Source organism: Mercenaria mercenaria, chromosome 11 (genome assembly GCF_021730395.1).
Source record: "Mercenaria mercenaria strain notata chromosome 11, MADL_Memer_1, whole genome shotgun sequence".
In the NCBI taxonomy this organism is placed as follows: Eukaryota; Metazoa; Mollusca; class Bivalvia; order Venerida; family Veneridae; genus Mercenaria; species Mercenaria mercenaria.
Genome location: NC_069371.1, coordinates 21,278,189 through 21,299,159, shown reverse-complemented (window position 1 = coordinate 21,299,159; position 20,971 = coordinate 21,278,189). Strand labels below are relative to the sequence as shown.

The 20,971-nt window shown below is 36.3% G+C and overlaps 2 protein-coding genes across 4 annotated transcripts in view; one reads left to right on the top strand and one right to left on the bottom strand.

Moving 5' to 3' along the window:
* LOC123532115 (cyclin-dependent kinase 5-like) overlaps window positions 1–7,984 on the top strand; it is a 31,884-nt gene extending 23,900 nt beyond the window's left edge. The window contains 3 exon segments of the mRNA XM_053518712.1: window positions 1,666–1,726; window positions 2,102–2,182; window positions 4,934–7,984. Coding sequence (XP_053374687.1) covers window positions 1,666–1,726; window positions 2,102–2,182; window positions 4,934–5,044 — 253 coding nt within the window. The 3' untranslated portion in view covers window positions 5,045–7,984.
* Window positions 7,985–8,258: 274 nt separating this feature from the next.
* Window positions 8,259–19,435, bottom strand: LOC123532335 (uncharacterized). 3 transcript variants are annotated; one of them, XM_053518707.1, is made up of 5 exons: window positions 19,337–19,435; window positions 17,865–17,977; window positions 17,256–17,375; window positions 8,920–8,998; window positions 8,259–8,394 (listed from the first exon to the last, which is right to left on the bottom strand). In XM_053518707.1, the coding sequence occupies exons 2-5, from the start codon at window positions 17,952–17,954 to the stop codon at window positions 8,303–8,305; spliced, it is 381 nt and encodes a 126-aa protein (XP_053374682.1). In that variant the 5' UTR covers window positions 17,955–17,977; window positions 19,337–19,435; the 3' UTR covers window positions 8,259–8,302. The 3 variants fall into 3 exon arrangements, with proteins under 3 accessions (XP_053374682.1, XP_053374680.1, XP_053374681.1); XM_053518705.1 differs by lacking the exon at window positions 19,337–19,435 and adding an exon at window positions 18,986–19,140; XM_053518706.1 differs by lacking the exon at window positions 19,337–19,435 and adding an exon at window positions 18,257–18,294.
* Window positions 19,436–20,971: the final 1,536 nt, after the last annotated feature.

Below are 20,971 nucleotides of genomic sequence, written 5' to 3'. Positions count from 1 at the left end.
AAAACTAGGTCAGTAGACCTAAAATTATTAAAATCTTTTGACCTCTCTAGAGGCCATATTTTTCAATGGATCTTCATGAAAATTGATTTGAATGTTCACCTTGATGATATCTAGGTCAGGTTCGAAACTGGGTCATGTGTGGTCAAAAACTAGGCCAGTAGGTATAAAAATAGAAAAACCTTGTGACCTCTCTAGAGGCCATATTTTTCATGAAATCTTCATGAAAATTAGTGAGAATGTTCACCTTGATGATATCTAGATAAAGTTCAAAACAGGGTCACGTACCTTCGAAAACTAGGTCAATAGGTCAAATAATAGAAAAACCTTGTGACCTCTCTAGAGACCATATTTTTCAATGGATCTTCATGAAAATTGGTCAGAATTTTTATCTTGATAATATCTAGGTCAAATTCAAAACTGGGTCACATGAGCTCAAAAACTAGGTCACTGTGTCAAATAATAGAAAAAATGACGTCATACTCAAAACTGGGTCATGTGGGAAGAGGTGAGCGATTCAGGACCATCATGGTCCTCTTGTTTTGTAAATAAATAGGGCCAAGGGACCTTCTTTTAGTTTGTGAGCAGTACCATGCCTGTGACCTTTCTCATGTTGCGGGGGGCATCCATGTCTGTGACACAATTCTAGTTTATATATTTAAATTCAACAATTGTTATATTGATTATACTGACACTATTTAAAGCCGTACAAGTTAACAGCTGATTTTGTCTCCAGTATTAAGTTGTTTTCATTGTACGGACAAATCATTGTGATCATGATGAGAATTAATGATGCTAATGATGATGAATTATGATGATGATGGTGGAGATGACGATGAAAAGTTATGATGATGATAATGATCCTAATCCTAGTGATGAATGATGAAAAAACTTTCCTGATGATGAAACTGATATGACGGTGAATGGTGATTGATCCCTGTATGAACAAAGTTGTGTTGGAAAAGCATGGTACCGATGCATAACCTTGAATGTATATGAGACCATAAGTTTAGACCTTTAAAAATATTAGGCAAAAACCTCAAGTCCATTGAAAAAACAAGTATTTTGGTAGTTCAGATACTGTTTACATATAGGTCATAGAATAATTTTATTTGTTTCTGTTTGTTTTATATACAGTTTTATTTTTCTTGTACCATTGAAACAAGCTAGGTCTATAAAAAATGTTTAGAATTTTGTCTTAAAAATTTATTGTTCAGTAGATATGTTTATTTTATTTCTTTATGGATAGGACAGTAGAAATTTCAGTGTTACATATCATTACTAGTCAGAAATTAGAATTTTTCCCACTCATGGTATTGGCAAATTATTGTCCATTTGCATTTATTTGTCTCAAGATTTAATTTTTGCTAACTTAAAAATATGTTGTTGTAAAACTGGAAACAAAACTCTAGGGTAGGGTTTTTCAACCAGTTAGAGCCAGGTGACTCTGGGCTGGGTTACTGTAAACAAACACTAACTTATTGGTTACATCAATATGTATTGAAAGCATGCTTATCAATTTTGCAGATCATATCTTATCAGAAATTCAAACTAAAATTTTACCAGTAAGATGAACAATTCTTTAGTACAGTACATTAAACACACCTGCAGTACAAATTACCTGCTTCATATGATGCAATTTGCACAGTTCCTTTAACTTTGATACAGATTACTGGGTACACCTACTGAAGACACTTGGCCTAATATCACACACCTTCCAGATTATAAAGTAAGAGACATCTTTTCCCTTCTTGTTGATTTTTAGACTCAAATTAGCAATATTTTCATATTCTTACTGAGGTAAAGGTAACAGTTTTAATGCCATATAAAATACAATATATGTAAATTGTAACTACTTCTTTGTCTTCTTCCTCAGATATAGTTTCTGGGTGTTTGCATATTCTTTTTTCTCTTTGAAGTACTGTAAAAACAGAAATATTTACGGGGGATTTAGTTCCACTATTTTTTATTTCTCTTATTTTTGTGAAGTCGTCATGAAATTTCATATGTATGGCTTATCCACAGTTTAAACCTTGCAAAGCCAGAGTATTGTAAATTTTCATATAATTTATCTGATATTGTATTGTTTTCTGTTTTGTTTCAGCAATATCCCATGTATCATGTGAGCACAACGTGGCAACAAGTGGTACCCAGACTGAATATCAAAGGTAGAGATCTATTACAGGTCAGTACTTTGGTATTTTATACATTTTCCTACAATAATAGAGAATATTAGGTTATTGTCTTATAAATCTAAATTTATTAGGTAATGTCAGAGAACATATAAAAGTTGAGGCTTTGGACGAGACTTATTTTTTTGTAGATGAACCTAATAAATTTAAATTTATAAGACAGCAGCCTAATGTTCTATTTATCCTATCACCTGATTTAAAATAATTTTTACTCGAAATAACCCACCAACTAGGTAGGTGTCTGATTCAACAACAGTTTAAAAATTAGTACGCCAGTGACATTTGTGACCAATTTACACAACCTCTTTGGTAACTTAATTTGAAATAGCTCTTAAAAATCCCTAAAATCATAAAATAAAGGAGGAAAAAGTAAGGGTAAGTTTATGTTTTGTACTGGACTTCTGTGTACTGCTAAATACAATGACATATCTTGACTTTGCTGCCAAGTGAAGTTTTACCGGAAGTTCAATTGCTAGGCGGATACCCATTCTCAACAAGCAATCGTTAGACTTTGGTTAAATTTATTGACAGGCAATAATGCCACTTGAAAGACAAAATGGGTACCCATTTCTCAATGATCTTATTCAATGGTATTCCTTTCCAAATACATTATTTCTTTATTTAAGTGCAGAAATCAAAATATCGTTCGCAAACACTCTGGATGACTTGGCTTCCATTAGCGATTCCGTTATAAAAACTTCCTGTGGTAAAATTTTGCAAATATTCATTGCTGGTCTCATGTATCTAATAAAAGCTCATTTATGATAAATTGCTGAGGTTTAATCGTTGCATAAATATGTTTTTAGTAGTTGGTCTGGAAAAAAAACAAGACGGCGTTGTTTTGAAAAAAAAATTAAAAAGCAGTCCGGCAGAAGTTATTTAGTCACTGACCTAATAAAGCAAAATTTATTATACCCCCAGATTTTGCCCTTTATTGCGTATGAAGGTAGGATAAAGACAAATTAAAAAGTATAGTCAAGGAGTGAGGTAGGCATATAGGTAATTAGAGGCACAAAGAATTCCATGTCACACCTTAAATTTAATCATAATCATCAATAATTGCATATTATCTATCAACTGTTGTTATTATTTCTTTGCAGTAGATGTGACATTGACCAATATTAGTTTTGTTGTTTTTAAGAAGGCATTATTGTGACATATTGTTTGAATCACCTTTTCTAAGTTCATTTCTCATTAAATATAAGACAGCACATTTCATATCATAGAACATTCTACAGAACTAAGATTATTCTAAAGAACTAAACAAGTGGTAAAAGGGACATTTTATGTTTTTGAAATATCTTGCTACCAGTTGTAAGTTTGTTGTTGAAGCACCATGTTCACAAGGTAAATTTCAGCCATTTTCGGCAAATCTACCGGTAATTGAAAAGTTGTAATTATGTGCAATTTTTTTCAGAGTTTAAATGTTGAATACAAAAAAAATTAGCAGCATTTTCACATGTTCATTAAGCTTGGTCAGAATGTATGGTAAATGTTATTTCAATCAATTATATGATTGTAAAAACTATGTCATGAATCTAGAAGCCAAATTTCTTACTGAATTATATTACACTTTATACCTTATCTTGTGCACAGCTGCTGTACATAGTATATACTTAACATTTATTATCGCATAGTGCGGCAATTTTCCTTTGATCTTTACAGTATGTTAAACATGGTAACACACATTATTACTACAAAATCTGTGCTGATATTTTACAAAACTGTTACGATATATATCAACAAGGAAATCTCTATGGAGTTTCATTAGAAAGAAACAGTTGTGATATATATGAGCACAGTAAAACTGTTCCAATATATATCGCAACACTTTTTCTCTTACCGTGGCCAGGTCCTATCGAGGGAGTATAATTTTTTCCTTTCAAAGAAAAGATGAGTTTAGCTCCAATTTACAGTTCACAGAGAAAGAATTATCACAAACACCTACATTTATAAAGTAAAAGAATAAATAAACTAGACTGTTTCAAAGACTCGATAGTTATTGCCAAATTCAGAAATACATGAAATATTTGAAATTCTGAGTTTTCTCAAATGTTTCTTTTTCTTTGTTTTTTTTTAAAAACAAAACAACAAGTTTTACAATATGTTTGGCCAATGCAATGCAAAGATTTAAAACCAGTGCAGAAATCTGTTGGATACTTTTATCTGGGGAACACATTTTCTAAAACAGAAGTTTTCGTGTTTCAGTCAGCGAGGTGCAGAAAGGGAATCAAAAGTGTAAGACTAATAATAAACAAATTTAAATGAAAATAATATATAAATTTTAATGATAAAACTATGCGATAAAACAGTTATAATATGTAATGCTCGTGTGTTACGAGGATATATCATAGCTAGGGGTACATCGCGGTATTTTTCTCTGCACATATCTGTCTCTGCCTACCGGCCTCGATGATATGTGCAGAGAAAAATACCCTCGATGTACCCCTAGCTCTGATATATCCTGGTAACACACTCTCACACATACTATAACTATTACATGTACTTTAAAATCATTTCATTTCATGGACTTTGAATATCATGATTTTGCCAAAGATGACCACTTTGTTGGGACATTTATTCATGGATTTCAATTTTCAAGATAGTGTCACTAGAAAATTAGCCTTTTCATCGAGATATATTTCCATTGATCTGCCGGTATGCAACCGCAAAATTTATGAAAATTAGCCCTCCACAAATATTATCAATTTCGCAATACTAACTCCACCATCATGTATTTTCAGAGATTATTGGTGTGCAATCCCGTTGGCAGACTATCAGCAGAGGAAGGATTACAGCATGGATATTTCAGTGATCTTAGTCCATCAATCAAGTTTCCTACTGATCCTTTCTGAGTGAACATTCCAAACTCCAAGGACAAAGCCATCTTAGTTGTTGTAAATTGTGGTTTTATATTGTGCCATTCATTTTCAAATCTACTGTCAGAGGTAGAAACACCTATTCTTACCAGTTTCTTAAAGTCATCTGAAAGCATGTACCATCATGTGAATCTAAGAGCACCAAGTTCATTGATACACTAACAGTATGGTAGAGGTATACAGGCTACATGATGGTAATGGTATGGTGAGGCTTACAGAAGAACTTGAAGTGTAGCAGAAGATTCCACAACTGGATATGGATTTGCTGATGTTGAAGAATTTTAAGACTTTTCAAAATTTACTTTTTTCTGGATTATAGTATTATTGTATTAGAAGGATTCCATTTGAATAGAGGGGGAAGTAAAATCATTTAATAAGTTTTGGAGTTAGTGAACTGTGAGCACAGCTATCCTGGAATCTGAGATTCAGTTCTAAAATAACTTTTCAGTTTGAGAATGATTGTAAGCCAGGCATTTACACAAATTTTACATTAGACATTTTAATTTTTAAAAGTGAAGATGAATTTTATTATATTTGTACTTCAGTATTCAGATGTCTCAAATTTATTTCTACAGATATATTAAGATTAACTTATAATACTGTTAATACATTAAAGAGGTTTTAATAGATATGCTGTTGTTTATAAGCCATCACAGAAGTGAGCCGCACCATGAGAAATTTGCGACCAGCATGGATCCTGACCAGCCTGCGCATCCGCGTAGTCTGGTCAGGATCCATGCTGTTCGCTTTCAAAGCCTATTGTAATTAGAGAAACTGTTAGCGAACAGCATGGATCCTGAAAAGACTGCGCTGATGTGCAGGCTGGTCTGGATCCATGCTGGTCGCAAAGCCACTATATTGATTTTCCCATGGCACGGCTCAAATGGAGAAGTTTTAGGCACTTATGCTTTTTAATGATGTTTGTGCAATATTTACATGTGAATTAAATCAAGAGGTGATATCAAAATGCCCTTGCTTTTGTTTTTGTGTATGACTTACTGTAGTATGATTAGACAGATACATCAAACTGTTGTGTGCTGTCCTATGATAGAGCGTCTTACAAGAGTGTATTTTTATGGCCCCCTTCGAAGAAGGAGGGGTATATTGTTTTGCAGATGTCGGTCTGTCTGTCTGTCTGTCATTCGGTCGGTCTGTATGTAGACCAATCCGTTTCCGGATGATAACTCAAGAACGCTTTGGCCTAGGATCATGAAAGTTGATAGGAAGGTTGGTCATCACCTGCAGATGACCCCTATTGATTTTGAGATCTGTATGTCAAAGGTCAAGGTCACAGTGACTCTGAACAGTTAAACGGTTTCCGGATGATAACTCAAGAATGCTTGGGCCTAGGATCATGAAAGTTGATATGGAGGTTGGTCATGACCAGCAGATGACCCCTATTGATTTTTAGGTCAGTATGTCAAAGTTCAAGGTCAAAGTGACCCGGAACAGTTAAACGGTTTCTGGATGATAACTCAAGATTGCTTGGGCCTAGGATCGTGAAAGTTGACAGGGAGGTTGGTCATGACAGCAGATGACCTCTATTGATTTTGAGGTCAGTAGGTTAAAGGTCAAAGTCACAGTGACCAGGAACAGTAAAACGGTTTCCGGGCGATAACTCAAGAATGCTTGGGCCTAGAATCAGGAAAATTGATAGGGAGATTGATCATGACCAGCAGATGACCCCTATTGATTTTGAGGTCATTTGGTCAAAGTTCAAGGTCACATTGGCCAGGAACATTTAAATGGTTTCTGGACGATAACTTGAGAACGCTTGGGCCAAGGGTCATGAAAGATGATAGAAAGGTTCATCATGACCAGTAGATGACCCCTATTGATTTTAAGGTCAGTAGGTCAAAGGTCAAGGTTGCAGTGACCCGGAACATTTAAACTGTTTCCAGACAATAACTTGAGAACACTTGGGCAAAGGATCATGAAACATGATAGGGAGGTTGGTCATGACCTGTAGATGGCCCCTATAGATTTTGAGGTCTGTAGGCTAAAGGTCAAGGTCACATTGACCAGGAACAGTTAAACCCTTTCTGGACGATACCTTGAGAACGCTTGGGCCTAGGATCACTAAACTTAATAGGTAGGTTGATCATGACCAGCAGATGACCCCTATTGGTTTTGAGGTCAATAGGTCAAAGGTCAATGTCACATTGAACCAGAACAGTAGAATTTTGTTTACAGTGAGCAAATAATTTCTGTTCCTTGTGCAATTACTGAATGCATCAAGGGGGGCATTTCGTGTTGGACAAGGTCTTGTAGTATTAAGTTTATTAACCTTTACCCTGCTAAATTTCTATAATGGACTGGTCCATCATTCAATTCGGGCAATACCATTCATTATTCGAACGGATGTTTGCTGACAATTTACTGACTGAAAAGCGAAAAGTGCAGACCATGATTAGCCTGCACAGATGTGCAGGCTGATCTTGGTCTGCACTGGTCGCAAAGGCATAATCACTTGCTGGCAGCAGGCTAAAGGTTGAATGAGTTGCTGTTCATTTTATCATTTTTATTCCTTTTAATAAATTCAGTGTGAAAGAACACAAATGTAAGATTCTTTTTATCACATGTTAGCTTTTTATGCTGAAATATTTTAATTTTTTCTTATATACCTATTTTAGACTAAATTCAATTCAAATAATGTCTTCTTTACTTGAAGCGATCTCAACATAAAAATGTTATTACACTAGCTAAACACCAGAATTATAAAATAGCTTTCTTTTACTCCTACAACTTCAAAGGTGATAAAATTAATTATTATACCTACTCTACCATTAACACAGCTTGTATTTAACCAATAAATACAAAATGACAAAAATCAAAATCTGTATTGCACTAGGTGGAAATCCAGCTTCAAAAAGACTAGATGGAGGTCTATAATAATTATAACAGTATACATGTATTCACCCTTTGCCTGCTGGCGGCAATAATTCTGCCTTTGCGACCAGTGCAATCCGTGCAGTCTGATCATGGTCTGCACTGTTCGCTATTCAGTCAGTAAATTTTCAGTAAACACCCCTTCGAATAATAAACGATATTGCCCAAATTGAATGATGGACCAGTCCATTATAGAAATTTAGCAGGCTAAGGGTTAAAAAAGACTACATCATTTCACACAGGAGGTATCAAACTGAGAAGTCAGTATCTTTTGGGATGCTATAATAAAATAAAACCCATCTACTTTATGAAATTTTAAAGCGTTGTTACAAGAACTTGACAGTATTAGTATTTATCGTAATTTCTCTTTGAGTACTGTGTGCATATGCTGTCACTTGTGGTCTCCGTGAATCCAGCACTGGTATGGAGATTCGAACCTGTAACAAATGAAAAAAGGTTACATGTACTTTACTTAACAAAACTTCTAACACCTCCCTCGATATTTTTGAAAAATATCTGTCATAATAATAACAGTACCTTTACGGAATTTCTCAGGCATTTAGACAAATTTGTTGTTGATAAAATATTAAGATTTCAACAAAACGAAATAATGCTATCATATAATTTTTAAATTATTCTTTTTAAGACATTGACCAAATTTTGAAGTCACAAAAGTACACACCAATGCCAAGAATGTACAAACTAGTGTGTTTTTGTTACATGGCAAGAAACTCATGACAGAAACAAACTGACTTTTCCCTTCAGTAAGAAAATAATCATGTTGTGAGGTATATACCTTCAAGAAGATTTGACCAAATTTTGAAGTCACAAAAGTACACACCAATGCCAAGAATTTACAAGCTAGTGTGTTTTTGTTACATGGCAAGAAACTCATGACAGAAACAAACTGACTTTTCCCTTCATTATACAGTAAGAAAATAATCATGTTGTGAGGTATATACCTTCAAGAAGATTTCTCATGTTACAGTAGTTAGTACTGTAGTCAAGTACAGCATACCAGGTCTGTGAGGTAGAGTAACCCTGAAATTATTGTCACAGTTAATTAGTTAAACAGAAACATGCTAGCAGTGCAGTGTAGCCTTTGTTAACAGTACCTCTGGCTGGAACAAGTACCTATATACACGGACAGATATTAACTGTCTCACTGGACAAAATTCTTAGTAAATCAACCTCTTCAAAGCATCAGCCTCTACAACAAACATTTCAATCTTCCCAGTGGCGTTCACTATAGAGCAGTTACATCATATTTCATAGCAGTATTATTATTATTGAAATGTGAAGTTTATTACTATGACATAATTTATCTTATATCATTTCCTTGAACAATGCACATGCCACAATTCATCGCACATGCCACAATTCATCTGATGTCATTTCCTTGAACAATCGCACATGCCACAATTCATCTGATGTCATTTCCTTGAACAATCTCACATGCCACAATTCATCTGATGTCATTTCCTTGAACAATCACACATGCCACAATTCATCTGTTGTCATTTCCTTGAACAATCTCACATGCCACAATTCATCTGATGTCATGTCTTTGAACAATCTCACATGCCACTATTTATCGGATGTTATTTCCTTGAACAATCTCACATGCCTTAATTCTTGAACAATCTCACATGCCACAATTCATCTGATGTCATGTCTTTGAACAATCTCACATGCCACTATTTATCGGATGTCATTTCCTCAAGAACAACCACACATACCACAATTCATCTGTTGTCATTTCCTTGAACAATCTCACATGCCACAATTCATCTGATGTCATGTCTTTGAACAATCTCACATGCCACTATTTATCGGATGTCATTTCCTTGAACAACCACACATGCCACAATTCATCTGTTGTCATTTCCTTGAACAATCTCACATGCCACAATTCATCTGATGTCATGTCTTTGAACAATCTCACATGCCACTATTTATCGGATGTTATTTCCTTGAACAATCTCACATGCCACAATTCTTGAACAAACCCACATGCCACAATTCATCTGATGTCATGTCTTTGAACAATCTCACATGCCACTATTTATCGGATGTTATTTCCTTGAACAATCTCACATGCCACAATTCTTGAACAATCTCACATGCCACAATTCATCTGATGTCATGTCTTTGAACAATCTCACATGCCACTATTTATCGGATGTCATTTCCTTGAACAATCACACATGCCACAATTCATCTGTTGTCATTTCCTTGAACAATCTCACATGCCACAATTCATCTGATGTCATGTCTTTGAACAATCTCACATGCCACTATTTATCGGATGTTATTTCCTTGAACAATCTCACATGCCACAATTCTTGAACAAACCCACATGCCACAATTCATCTGATGTCATTTCTTGTACAATCTCACATGCCACAATTCATCTGATGTCATTTCCTTGAACAATCTGACATGCCACCATTCATCTGATGTCATTTCCTTGAACAAACCCACATGCCACCATTCATCTGATGTCATTTCCTTGAACAGTCACACATGCCACCATTCATCTGATGTCATTTCCTTGAACAAGGCTACACAACAAAGATCATCTAATATTATTTCCCTGAACAATCCTACATAACACAATATTTCTCCATACCACAAATAATCAGATTCATTTACTTGAACACTCCTAAATACCTAACTTATCTAGTGTCATTGCCCTGAACCTGTTATTCCAGTGAATACTTTTTGTTAGCCAGGTAATATTAGGACATTTTTAAGCAAATGTTTTGTGTAAAGCACCTCTGAATGTGTTTTTCATGAAAAGGGCACTACAGTAAAACCTGTCTTAAGCAGTCAAGGGAGTGGGAAGTAATGGCTGCTTAATGCAGGTAATTTAAAGAATGAATGATCATTTTGGGAAATGAGACACTGGCTGCTTAAGACAGGTTGGCTGCTATCACTAAAGCAGCTAAATCTGGTATAATAAATTTACAGTAAAATACATATATTATACAATGTATTGCAGTTTCACTGAAAAAAAGTCTTCTGTTTTTAATCCCACGCCATAAGTGGTCGGGGGTTATAGGAATGGTCTCCGTCCGTCTGTCCGTAACACTTTCGTGTCTGCTCCATATCTCCTAAACCCCTTGAAGGATTTTCATGAAACTTGGGTCAAATGATCACTTTATCAAGACACGTGCAGAACTCATGAGTCAGCCATGCCAGGTCAAGGTCACATCTCAAGGTCAAAGGTTTGAGTCTTCCATTTTGTGTCCGCTCTATATCTCCTAAACCCCTTGAAGGAATTTTATAAAACTTGGGTCAATTGATCACCTCATCAAGACAATGTGCAGAACCCATGAGTCAGCCATGCCAGCTCAAGGTCAAGGTCACAACTGAAGGTCAAAGGTTTGAACCTTCCATTTTGTGTCCGCTCCGTATCTCCTAAACCCCTTGAAGGATTTTCATGAAACTTGGGTCAAATGATCACCTCCTCAAGGCAGTATGCAGAACTCATGAGTCAGCCATGCCAGCTCAAAGTCAAGGTCACATCTCAAGGTCAGAGGTTTGAGCTCTGTATCTCCTAAACCCAGTGCTCGCGCTGCCAATCGACATTATCGCCAAATGGCGATTATTTTATTCAAAAGTCGATTAAAACGCAAATTTTGGCGATAGAAAATGGCGATTAATTAATAAAAATGCTACAAAAAATATTGCAAAAAATTGTCCATAAACAGCTGGAATATACATAGTTTCATCCGTGGGAAGTCGGTAGCAGGAAGTGTATTTGCCCAGAGGCATAATTACCCCCTCAAAACGGTGACTTTGACACGCTTAATTGAACACAGTCTGCTGTTTATTAAATGGCCAGTAATTTTCGGCAGTTAGCGTGACACCTCGTGTCAGTTTTGTTGTTCACAGTTTGATCTTGGTTGGAGATAACACTCGATCTTTAATTAGTCTCATAATATCTATGATTTTTTTTATAGTAATTCTTTCATCAAAATAATATAAAATTTACGGTATGTAACGGCGATCTTAGATTTTAGCGTAGACAGTAAGCGCTGAGAGTAGTTTCCCTTTACGGAAATGGCGAAAATCGCAAATAAACTTATTTTGAAGTTGGAAAATCGTCTGTACCTGTGAATATGCATTCACGACTCGGGGTTGGTCCCGAGGGTCATAAATCTGCGCATTTTACACGAGTATCAACGGTATGTTCAGTGATATGATGAATGTATAATGACATTTATTGAAAATGTATTCAGATTTGCACTAGAAGAAACTTGCAACGAATTCGAATGAAAAAAAAGAAAAAAAAAAAAAAACATTATAATTCCTGTTTGTTTAATAAATACATACCGTTTATGACTTTTGATTACCATGAATAATGAGAATTGAAAAATAAAGTGTGTTTAAGTGGTCCATGAACAAAAAAAGAATAAATAGTTATAAAATGCCCTGTTTTTTGTTTTTTATTGAAATGTGAAAGCACACGTGGATAACGCACACGCCAAGTTTGTCTATTAATTTTTTCCCTGAAAAAAAAAGTGGCTATTAATTTATAATGGCCAGGGCTTGCACTGCCTAAACCCCTTGAAGGATTTTCATGAAACTTGGGTCAAATGATCACCTCATCAAGATGATGTGCAGAACGTATGAGTCAGCCATGCCGGGTCAAGGTCAAGGTCACATCTCAAGGTCAATGGTTTGAGTCTTCCATTTTGTGTCGGCTCTATATTTTCTAAACCCCTTGAAGGAATTTTATAAAACTTGGGTCAATTGATCACCTCATCAAGACAATGTGCAGAACCCATGAGTCAGCTCAAGGTCAAGGTCACAACTGAAGGTCAAAGGTTTGAGCCTTCCATTTTGTGTCTGCTCTATATCTCCTAAACCCCTTGAAGAAATTTTATCAAGACAATGTGTAGAACCCATGAGTCAGCCATGCCAGCTCAAGGTCAAGGTCACAACTGAAGGTCAAAGTTTTAAACCTTCCATTTTGTGTCCGCTCTATATCTCTTAAACCCCTTGAGGGATTTTCATCAAACTTGAATCAAATGCTCACCTCATCAAGACGATGTGCAAAACTTATGAGTCAGCCATGCCAGCTCAAGGTCAAGGTCACAGCTGAGGGTCAAAGGTTTGAGCCTTCCATTTTGTGTCCGCTTTATATCTCCTAAACCCCTGGAAGGATTTTCATCAAACTTGGTTCAAATGATCACCTCATCAAGGCGATTTGCAGAATGCACGAGTCAGCCATGCTGGCACAAGGTCAAGGTCACAACTCGAGGTCAAAGGTTTTAGCCTTCCATTTCATGTCTGCTCTATATCTCCTAAAGCCCTTCAAGGAATTTTATAAAACTTGGGTCAAATAATCACCTTATCAAAACGATGTGCAGAACTTACAAGTCAGCCATGCTGGCTCAAGGTCAAGGTCACAGTTTAGGGTAAAAGGTTTGAGCCTTCCATTTTGTGTCCGCTCTGTATCTCCTAAACCCCTTGAAGGATTTTCATCCAACTTGGGTCAAATGATCACCTCATCAAGAGCTTATATGTCAGCCCTGTCAACTCAAGGTCAAGGTCACAACTCAAGGTCAGAGGTTTGAGCTCTGTATCTCCTAAACCCCTTGAAGGATTTATAAAACTTGGGTCAAATGATCACCTCATCAAGACGTGCAGAATTCATGAGTCAGCCATATCAGTTCAAGGTCAAGGTCACAGCTAAAGGTCAAAGGTTTACCCTTTCACTATCCATAACAGTGGCGGGGGATTTAGCTGTCTTTCAGACTGCCTTGTTTCTTTAGCAGCACATGTCAAATGGGTCATTATTTAAAACTAGTAATAAGACATGTTAAAATGAAAACTTTGTCTTACAGTTAAGATCAAATTATCTTTCATTGTAAACATCTGAACCTTTGTTTTCATTTGTGATTACACTACCCTTGAAAATATAGCACCTGGTGTTTACACTACCCTTGAAAATATAGCACCTGGTGATTACACTACCCTTGAAAATATAGCACCTGGTGTTTACACTACCCTTGAAAATATAGCACCTGGTGATTACATTACCCTTGAAAATACAGCACCTGGTGATTACACTACCCTTGAAAATACAGCACCTGGTGATTACACTACCCTTGAAAATATAGCACCTGGTGATTACACTTCCCTTGAAAATATAGCACCTGGTGATTACACTACCCTTGAAAATATAGCACCTGGTGATTACATTACCCTTGAAAATATAGCACCTGGTGATTACACTACCCTTGAAAATATAGCACCTGGTGATTACACTACCCTTGAAAATATAGCACCTGGTGATTACACTACCCTTGAAAATATAGCACCTGGTGATTACACTACCCTTGAAAATATAGCACCTGGTGATTACATTACCCTTGAAAATATAGCACCTGGTGTTTACATTAACCTTGAAAATATAGCACCTGGTGATTACATTACCCTTGAAAATACAGCACCTGGTGATCACACTACCCTTGAAAATATAGCACCTGGTGATCACACTACCCTTGAAAATATAGCACCTGGTGTTCACATTACCCTTGAAAATATAGCACCTGGTGTTCACACTACCCTTGAAAATATAGCACCTGGTGATTACACTACCCTTGAAAATATAGCACCTGGTGATTACACTTCCCTTGAAAATATAGCACCTGGTGATTACATTAACCTTGAAAATATAGCACCTGGTGATTACACTTCCCTTGAAAATATAGCACCTGGTGATTACATTATCCTTGAAAATATAGCACCTGGTGATTACATTAACCTTGAAAATATAGCACCTGGTGATTACATTACCCTTGAAAATATAGCACCTGGTGATTACACTACCCTTGAAAATATAGCACCTGGTGATTACACTACCCTTGAAAATACAGCACCTGGTGATTACACTACCCTTGAAAATACAGCACCTGGTGATTACACTACCCTTGAAAATATAGCACCTGGTGATTACACTTCCCTTGAAAATATAGCATCTGGTGATTACACTTCCCTTGAAAATATAGCATCTGGTGATTACACTACCCTTGAAAATATAGCACCTGGTGATTACACTACCCTTGAAAATATAGCACCTGGTGATTACACTACCCTTGAAAATATAGCACCTGGTGATTACACTACCCTTGAAAATATAGCACCTGGTGATTACACTACCCTTGAAAATATAGCACCTGGTGATTACACTACCCTTGAAAATACAGCACCTGGTGATTACACTACCCTTGAAAATACAGCACCTGGTGATTACACTACCCTTGAAAATACAGCACCTGGTGTTTACACTACCCTTGAAAATATAGCACCTGGTGATTACACTACCCTTGAAAATATAGCACCTGGTGATTACACTACCCTTGAAAATATAGCACCTGGTGATTACACTACCCTTGAAAATACAGCACCTGGTGATTACATTAACCTTGAAAATATAGCACCTGGTGATTACACTACCCTTGAAAATATAGCACCTGGTGATTACACTACCCTTGAAAATACAGCACCTGGTGATTACATTAACCTTGAAAATATAGCACCTGGTGATTACACTACCCTTGAAAATACAGCACCTGGTGATTACACTACCCTTGAAAATATAGCACCTGGTGATTACATTACCCTTGAAAATATAGCACCTGGTGATTACACTACCCTTGAAAATATAGCACCTGGTGATTACACTTCCCTTGAAAATATAGCACCTGGTGATTACATTAACCTTGAAAATATAGCACCTGGTGATTACACTTCCCTTGAAAATATAGCACCTGGTGATTACATTATCCTTGAAAATATAGCACCTGGTGATTACATTAACCTTGAAAATATAGCACCTGGTGATTACACTACCCTTGAAAATATAGCACCTGGTGATTACACTTCCCTTGAAAATATAGCACCTGGTGATTACATTAACCTTGAAAATATAGCACCTGGTGATTACACTACCCTTGAAAATATAGCACCTGGTGATTACACTTCCCTTGAAAATATAGCACCTGGTGATTACACTTCCCTTGAAAATATAGCATCTGGTGATTACACTACCCTTGAAAATATAGCACCTGGTGATTACACTACCCTTGAAAATATAGCACCTGGTGATTACACTTCCCTTGAAAATATAGCATCTGGTGATTACACTTCCCTTGAAAATATAGCATCTGGTGATTACACTACCCTTGAAAATATAGCACCTGGTGATTACATTAACCTTGAAAATATAGCACCTGGTGATTACACTACCCTTGAAAATATAGCACCTGGTGATTACACTTCCCTTGAAAATATAGCACCTGGTGATTACACTACCCTTGAAAATATAGCACCTGGTGATTACATTACCCTTGAAAATATAGCACCTGGTGATTACACTACCCTTGAAAATATAGCACCTGGTGATTACACTACCCTTGAAAATACAGCACCTGGTGATTACACTACCCTTGAAAATACAGCACCTGGTGATTACACTACCCTTGAAAATATAGCACCTGGTGTTTACACTACCCTTGAAAATATAGCACCTGGTGATTACACTACCCTTGAAAATATAGCACCTGGTGATTACACTACCCTTGAAAATATAGCACCTGGTGATTACACTACCCTTGAAAATATAGCACCTGGTGATTACACTACCTTGAAAATATAGCACCTGGTGATTACACTACCCTTGAAAATACAGCACCTGGTGATTACATTAACCTTGAAAATATAGCACCTGGTGATTACACTACCCTTGAAAATATAGCACCTGGTGATTACACTACCCTTGAAAATACAGCACCTGGTGATTACATTAACCTTGAAAATATAGCACCTGGTGATTACACTACCCTTGAAAATATAGCACCTGGTGTTTACACTACCCTTGAAAATATAGCCCCTGGTGATTACACTACCCTTGAAAATATAGCACCTGGTGTTTACACAGTGAATTATTATCTTATACTGAAGCAGACAATCTTATATCCTTGCAGAAAATGGGTATATAATGTGACCAGTTACGGTACATTTATACATATCAACTGAAAGAACAGCTAAAGACCATATTAATATTCATGTTTTCCTTCCTCACCATGCAAGAATAAAATCATTAGACTTGGAACTTTGTTAGTTATGTCAGCTGATGACAAAATAACATAATTAAAACCTACTCCTACATTCAAAACATAGCTTTTGTTTACATGTCAACAGTTTGTGCATATATAAATATATAGACTTTGGCAGTTTCCTTTTTAAAAATAGTTGTGTAAATGTTTTTGAATGTACTTACATGTACATTACAAGTATCAGCAGAGCTGCCTTGAGCAAAGGTGAAGCTCACTGTATCTTTGTAGTGATGAACTGGCGTCTCATGCACAAGTTTCAAGCTTGTGCCAGTCTGAGATGAAATCTGAAAAAATTGTGATTACACTGCTGCAAAAATGTAGTGCTCCATTTTGGCCTAGTGTTGTTCTACTCTTTCCTACCAATTAAATACCAGACTTTTTCAAAATTGTCTTGTATTTATTTCATATACTAGTACATGTAGTTTAAAACTTGTACGTATCAGCTTCTTCACCGTAATTTGTTTTAAAGAGGCTAACCTATAAACAGCTGCGTAGAGAAAGAAAGAAACACAAAGATCAAACGTAAAAGTTTCGATCAAATCCGAGAAATGACTATAATCCTATTTAACCTTTAGCCTTTGGCTTTGCGACCAGTGCAGACCAAGATCAACCTGCACATCCGTGCAGTCTGATCATGGTCTGCACTGTTCGTCATTCAGTCATTGTTATTTTGGTAAGCACCCCTTTCGACAGTTGATGGTATTGTCCAAATTGAAAGATGGACAAGTTCATTATAGAAATTTAGCAGGCTATAACATAGAGGGAGTACTTACACTGTAGAGGCATTTTTTCTCCTGCTCCGTTGGGACAATTATCAGCTGTACTCCATGCATTGGCCTGATCAACAAGTTTTTTCTCCACATCACTACAGTTCATCTGGAATGACCTGTTTTAAATGACCAAAATAAACCAGCTGATTCATAGGAAAGTTAGAAAGAGATACATGTTTATAAAATAGAAAACAAAATGGCAAATGGCTCTCTCTAAAAAGTTCACATTTTCTATAAAACTCATATGGGTTACTGGCGGTGACAATAAACAAGCTTACAAACAAACAAACATACTAACCGGAGTCTAGTTTACATGAGGCACGAGAGCTTTATAAAAAGCTACTAACCAGTCGAGTTTACATGAGGCATGTAGAGATTTATAAAAAGCTACTAACCAGTCTAGTTTACATGAGGCATGTAGAGATTTATAAAAAGCTACTAACCAGTCGAGTTTACATGAGGCATGTAGAGATTTATAAAAAGCTACTAACCAGTCGAGTTTACATGAGGCATGTAGAGATTTATAAAAAGCTACTAACCAGTCTAGTTTACATGAGGCATGTAGAGATTATAAAAAGCTACTAACCAGTCGAGTTTACATGAGGCATGTAGAGATTTATAAAAAAAACTACTTACCAGTCTAGTTTACATGAAACATGTAGAGATTTATAAAAAGCTACTAATCAGTCGAGTTTACATGAGGCATGTAGAGATTTATAAAAACCTACTTACCAGTCTAGTTTACATGAGCCATGTAGAGATTTTATAAAGCTACTAACCAGTCGAGTTTACATGAGGCATGTAGAGATTTATAAAAAAAAACTACTTACCAGTCTAGTTTACATGAAACATGTAGAGATTTATAAAAAGCTACTAATCAGTCGAGTTTACATGATGCATGTAGAGATTTATAAAAAAAAACTACTGACCAGTCTAGTTTACATGAGGCATGTAGAGATTATAAAAAGCTACTAACCAGTTGAGTTTACATGAGGCATGTAGAGATTTATAAAAAAAAAACTACTTACCAGTCTAGTTTACATGAAACATGTAGAGATTTATAAAAAGCTACTAATCAGTCAAGTTTACATGAGGCATGTAGAAATTTATAAAAACCTACTTACCAGTCTAGTTTACATGCGGCATGTAGAGGGAAGGCTGCACTGTAGCCCACTAAACACACAAAAACAGCAATGGAATACATGTTGATCTCTCTCAAACTTACTGTGGTCTGACTGATACTAAATGCTGCAGTTGTTCTATTTAACTTTGATTTTATATCATTACAATAACCTATAGGGTCATATTCTAACATGGAATGATAAGGATATCCAAATTTGGAAAACAATCTCCACTGTGTAAAGACAAAAACGTGACCTTATCTGAAACCATTTTACAATCAGCCCAGCTTGTAACTTGCCTGCCTATGAACATTAATTTAAAAGCCGAGAGATCCTCAATGTTGGTTAACTTACAATTATCACTGAAATTGTTTCTTGAAGCTCGGATATTCATTGAAAGCAAAGTGTTTTTTTTCATGTCATAGCCAACATTGGGTTTATAATCCCATTGTGTTGTTTTCTTTATGTAGTCCCTACAAAAAAAGCACAATTTTGCAAAAGAAAATTAAACAAATTAAAGGACTTGACAGTATTTGATGAGACCAGTAACAAAGGGAATGCAAAGAAAAAAAGAGCTTTACCATGAACTTTGTGTGCAGATATATGTCACATACAGCTGTAACACTGTAACTTTACAGAACTAATGTAAATGTAATACAAAACAGAAAGATAAGTAAAATGTACTCTGTACTCTTTTTCTCACCTTGACACACTGGTATTACTAAAAAATGTCATTTATAGTACTTATATGCCCTCGTGCAATATAGATTTAGTCGTGCTAATATCATCTTCTGGCCTGCCATTGCCATTTAATAAGTGTAAGGAGCCTCTGTGGCTGAGAGGTTGAGGTTAAGGTCACAGGCTCCAATCACTTGCCCCTCACTAATGTGGGTTCAAGCCTTACTCGGGGCATTGAATTCTTCATGAGAAGAAGCCATCCAGTTGGCTTGCGGAAGGTTGGTGGTTCTACCCAGGTGCCCCTCTGTGCATTATTTCATCACAAATGGGGTATTCCTCCACCATCAAAGCTGGAAGTCGCAATATGACCTATAATTGTGTTGGTGCAATGTTAAACCCTACAAAACAAAACAAACTTTAGTTAGTGTATATCCTTGACTTTAATCTTGGAGGTACAGTTCTGAAACTTACATGTAAAACACCCCTTACTTACAGTATATATTGGGGGCCTCCGTGGCCGAGTGGTTAGAGTCGTTGACTTCAAACCATTTGCCCCTCATCGATGTGGGTTCGAAACCTCATTTGGGGCGTAGAATTCTTCACGTGAGGAAGCCATCCAGCTGGCTTACGGAAGGTCGGTGGTTCTACCCAGGTGCCCGCTCGTGATGAAAATGTGCACGGAGGGGCACCTGGGGTCTTCCTCCACCATTAAAGCTGGAAAGTCGCCATATGACCTAAAATTGTGTCGGTGCGACGTTAAACACAACAAAATAAATAAATAAATGCAGTATATATTGCTTAACATTTGTTTAAAGTTTCGTTGGAATTCCATGCATTGTTTCAAAGTAATAGATGCAACATGAAGTGTTTCAGACAAACAAATTAAGAAACTACCAGTAATTGGATGGTGTACTTACTATAACCCCTCTCTTCTGGGACATAAATTATATGTGCATCCCTTGATATTCATGTCATTTATGTCATAACTTGTAACAAGAGGGCCAAGATGGCCCTAGGTCGCTCCCTAAGAAACACACCATAACAGTGTAAAACATGTTTGACCTAGTGATTTCATGGAAACAAATATTCTGACCAATTTTCATTAAGATTGGACCAAAAAATTGGTCTCTTGCGATAAAACAAGCATTTTCTTAGATATGACCTAGTTTTTGACCCTAGATGACCCATGTTCAAACTCGACCTAGATTTTATCAAGGCAATCATTCTGACCAAAATTCATGAAGATCAATTGAAAAATACAGCCTCTATCACATACACAAGTTTTTTCTTTGATTTGACCAAGTGACCTAG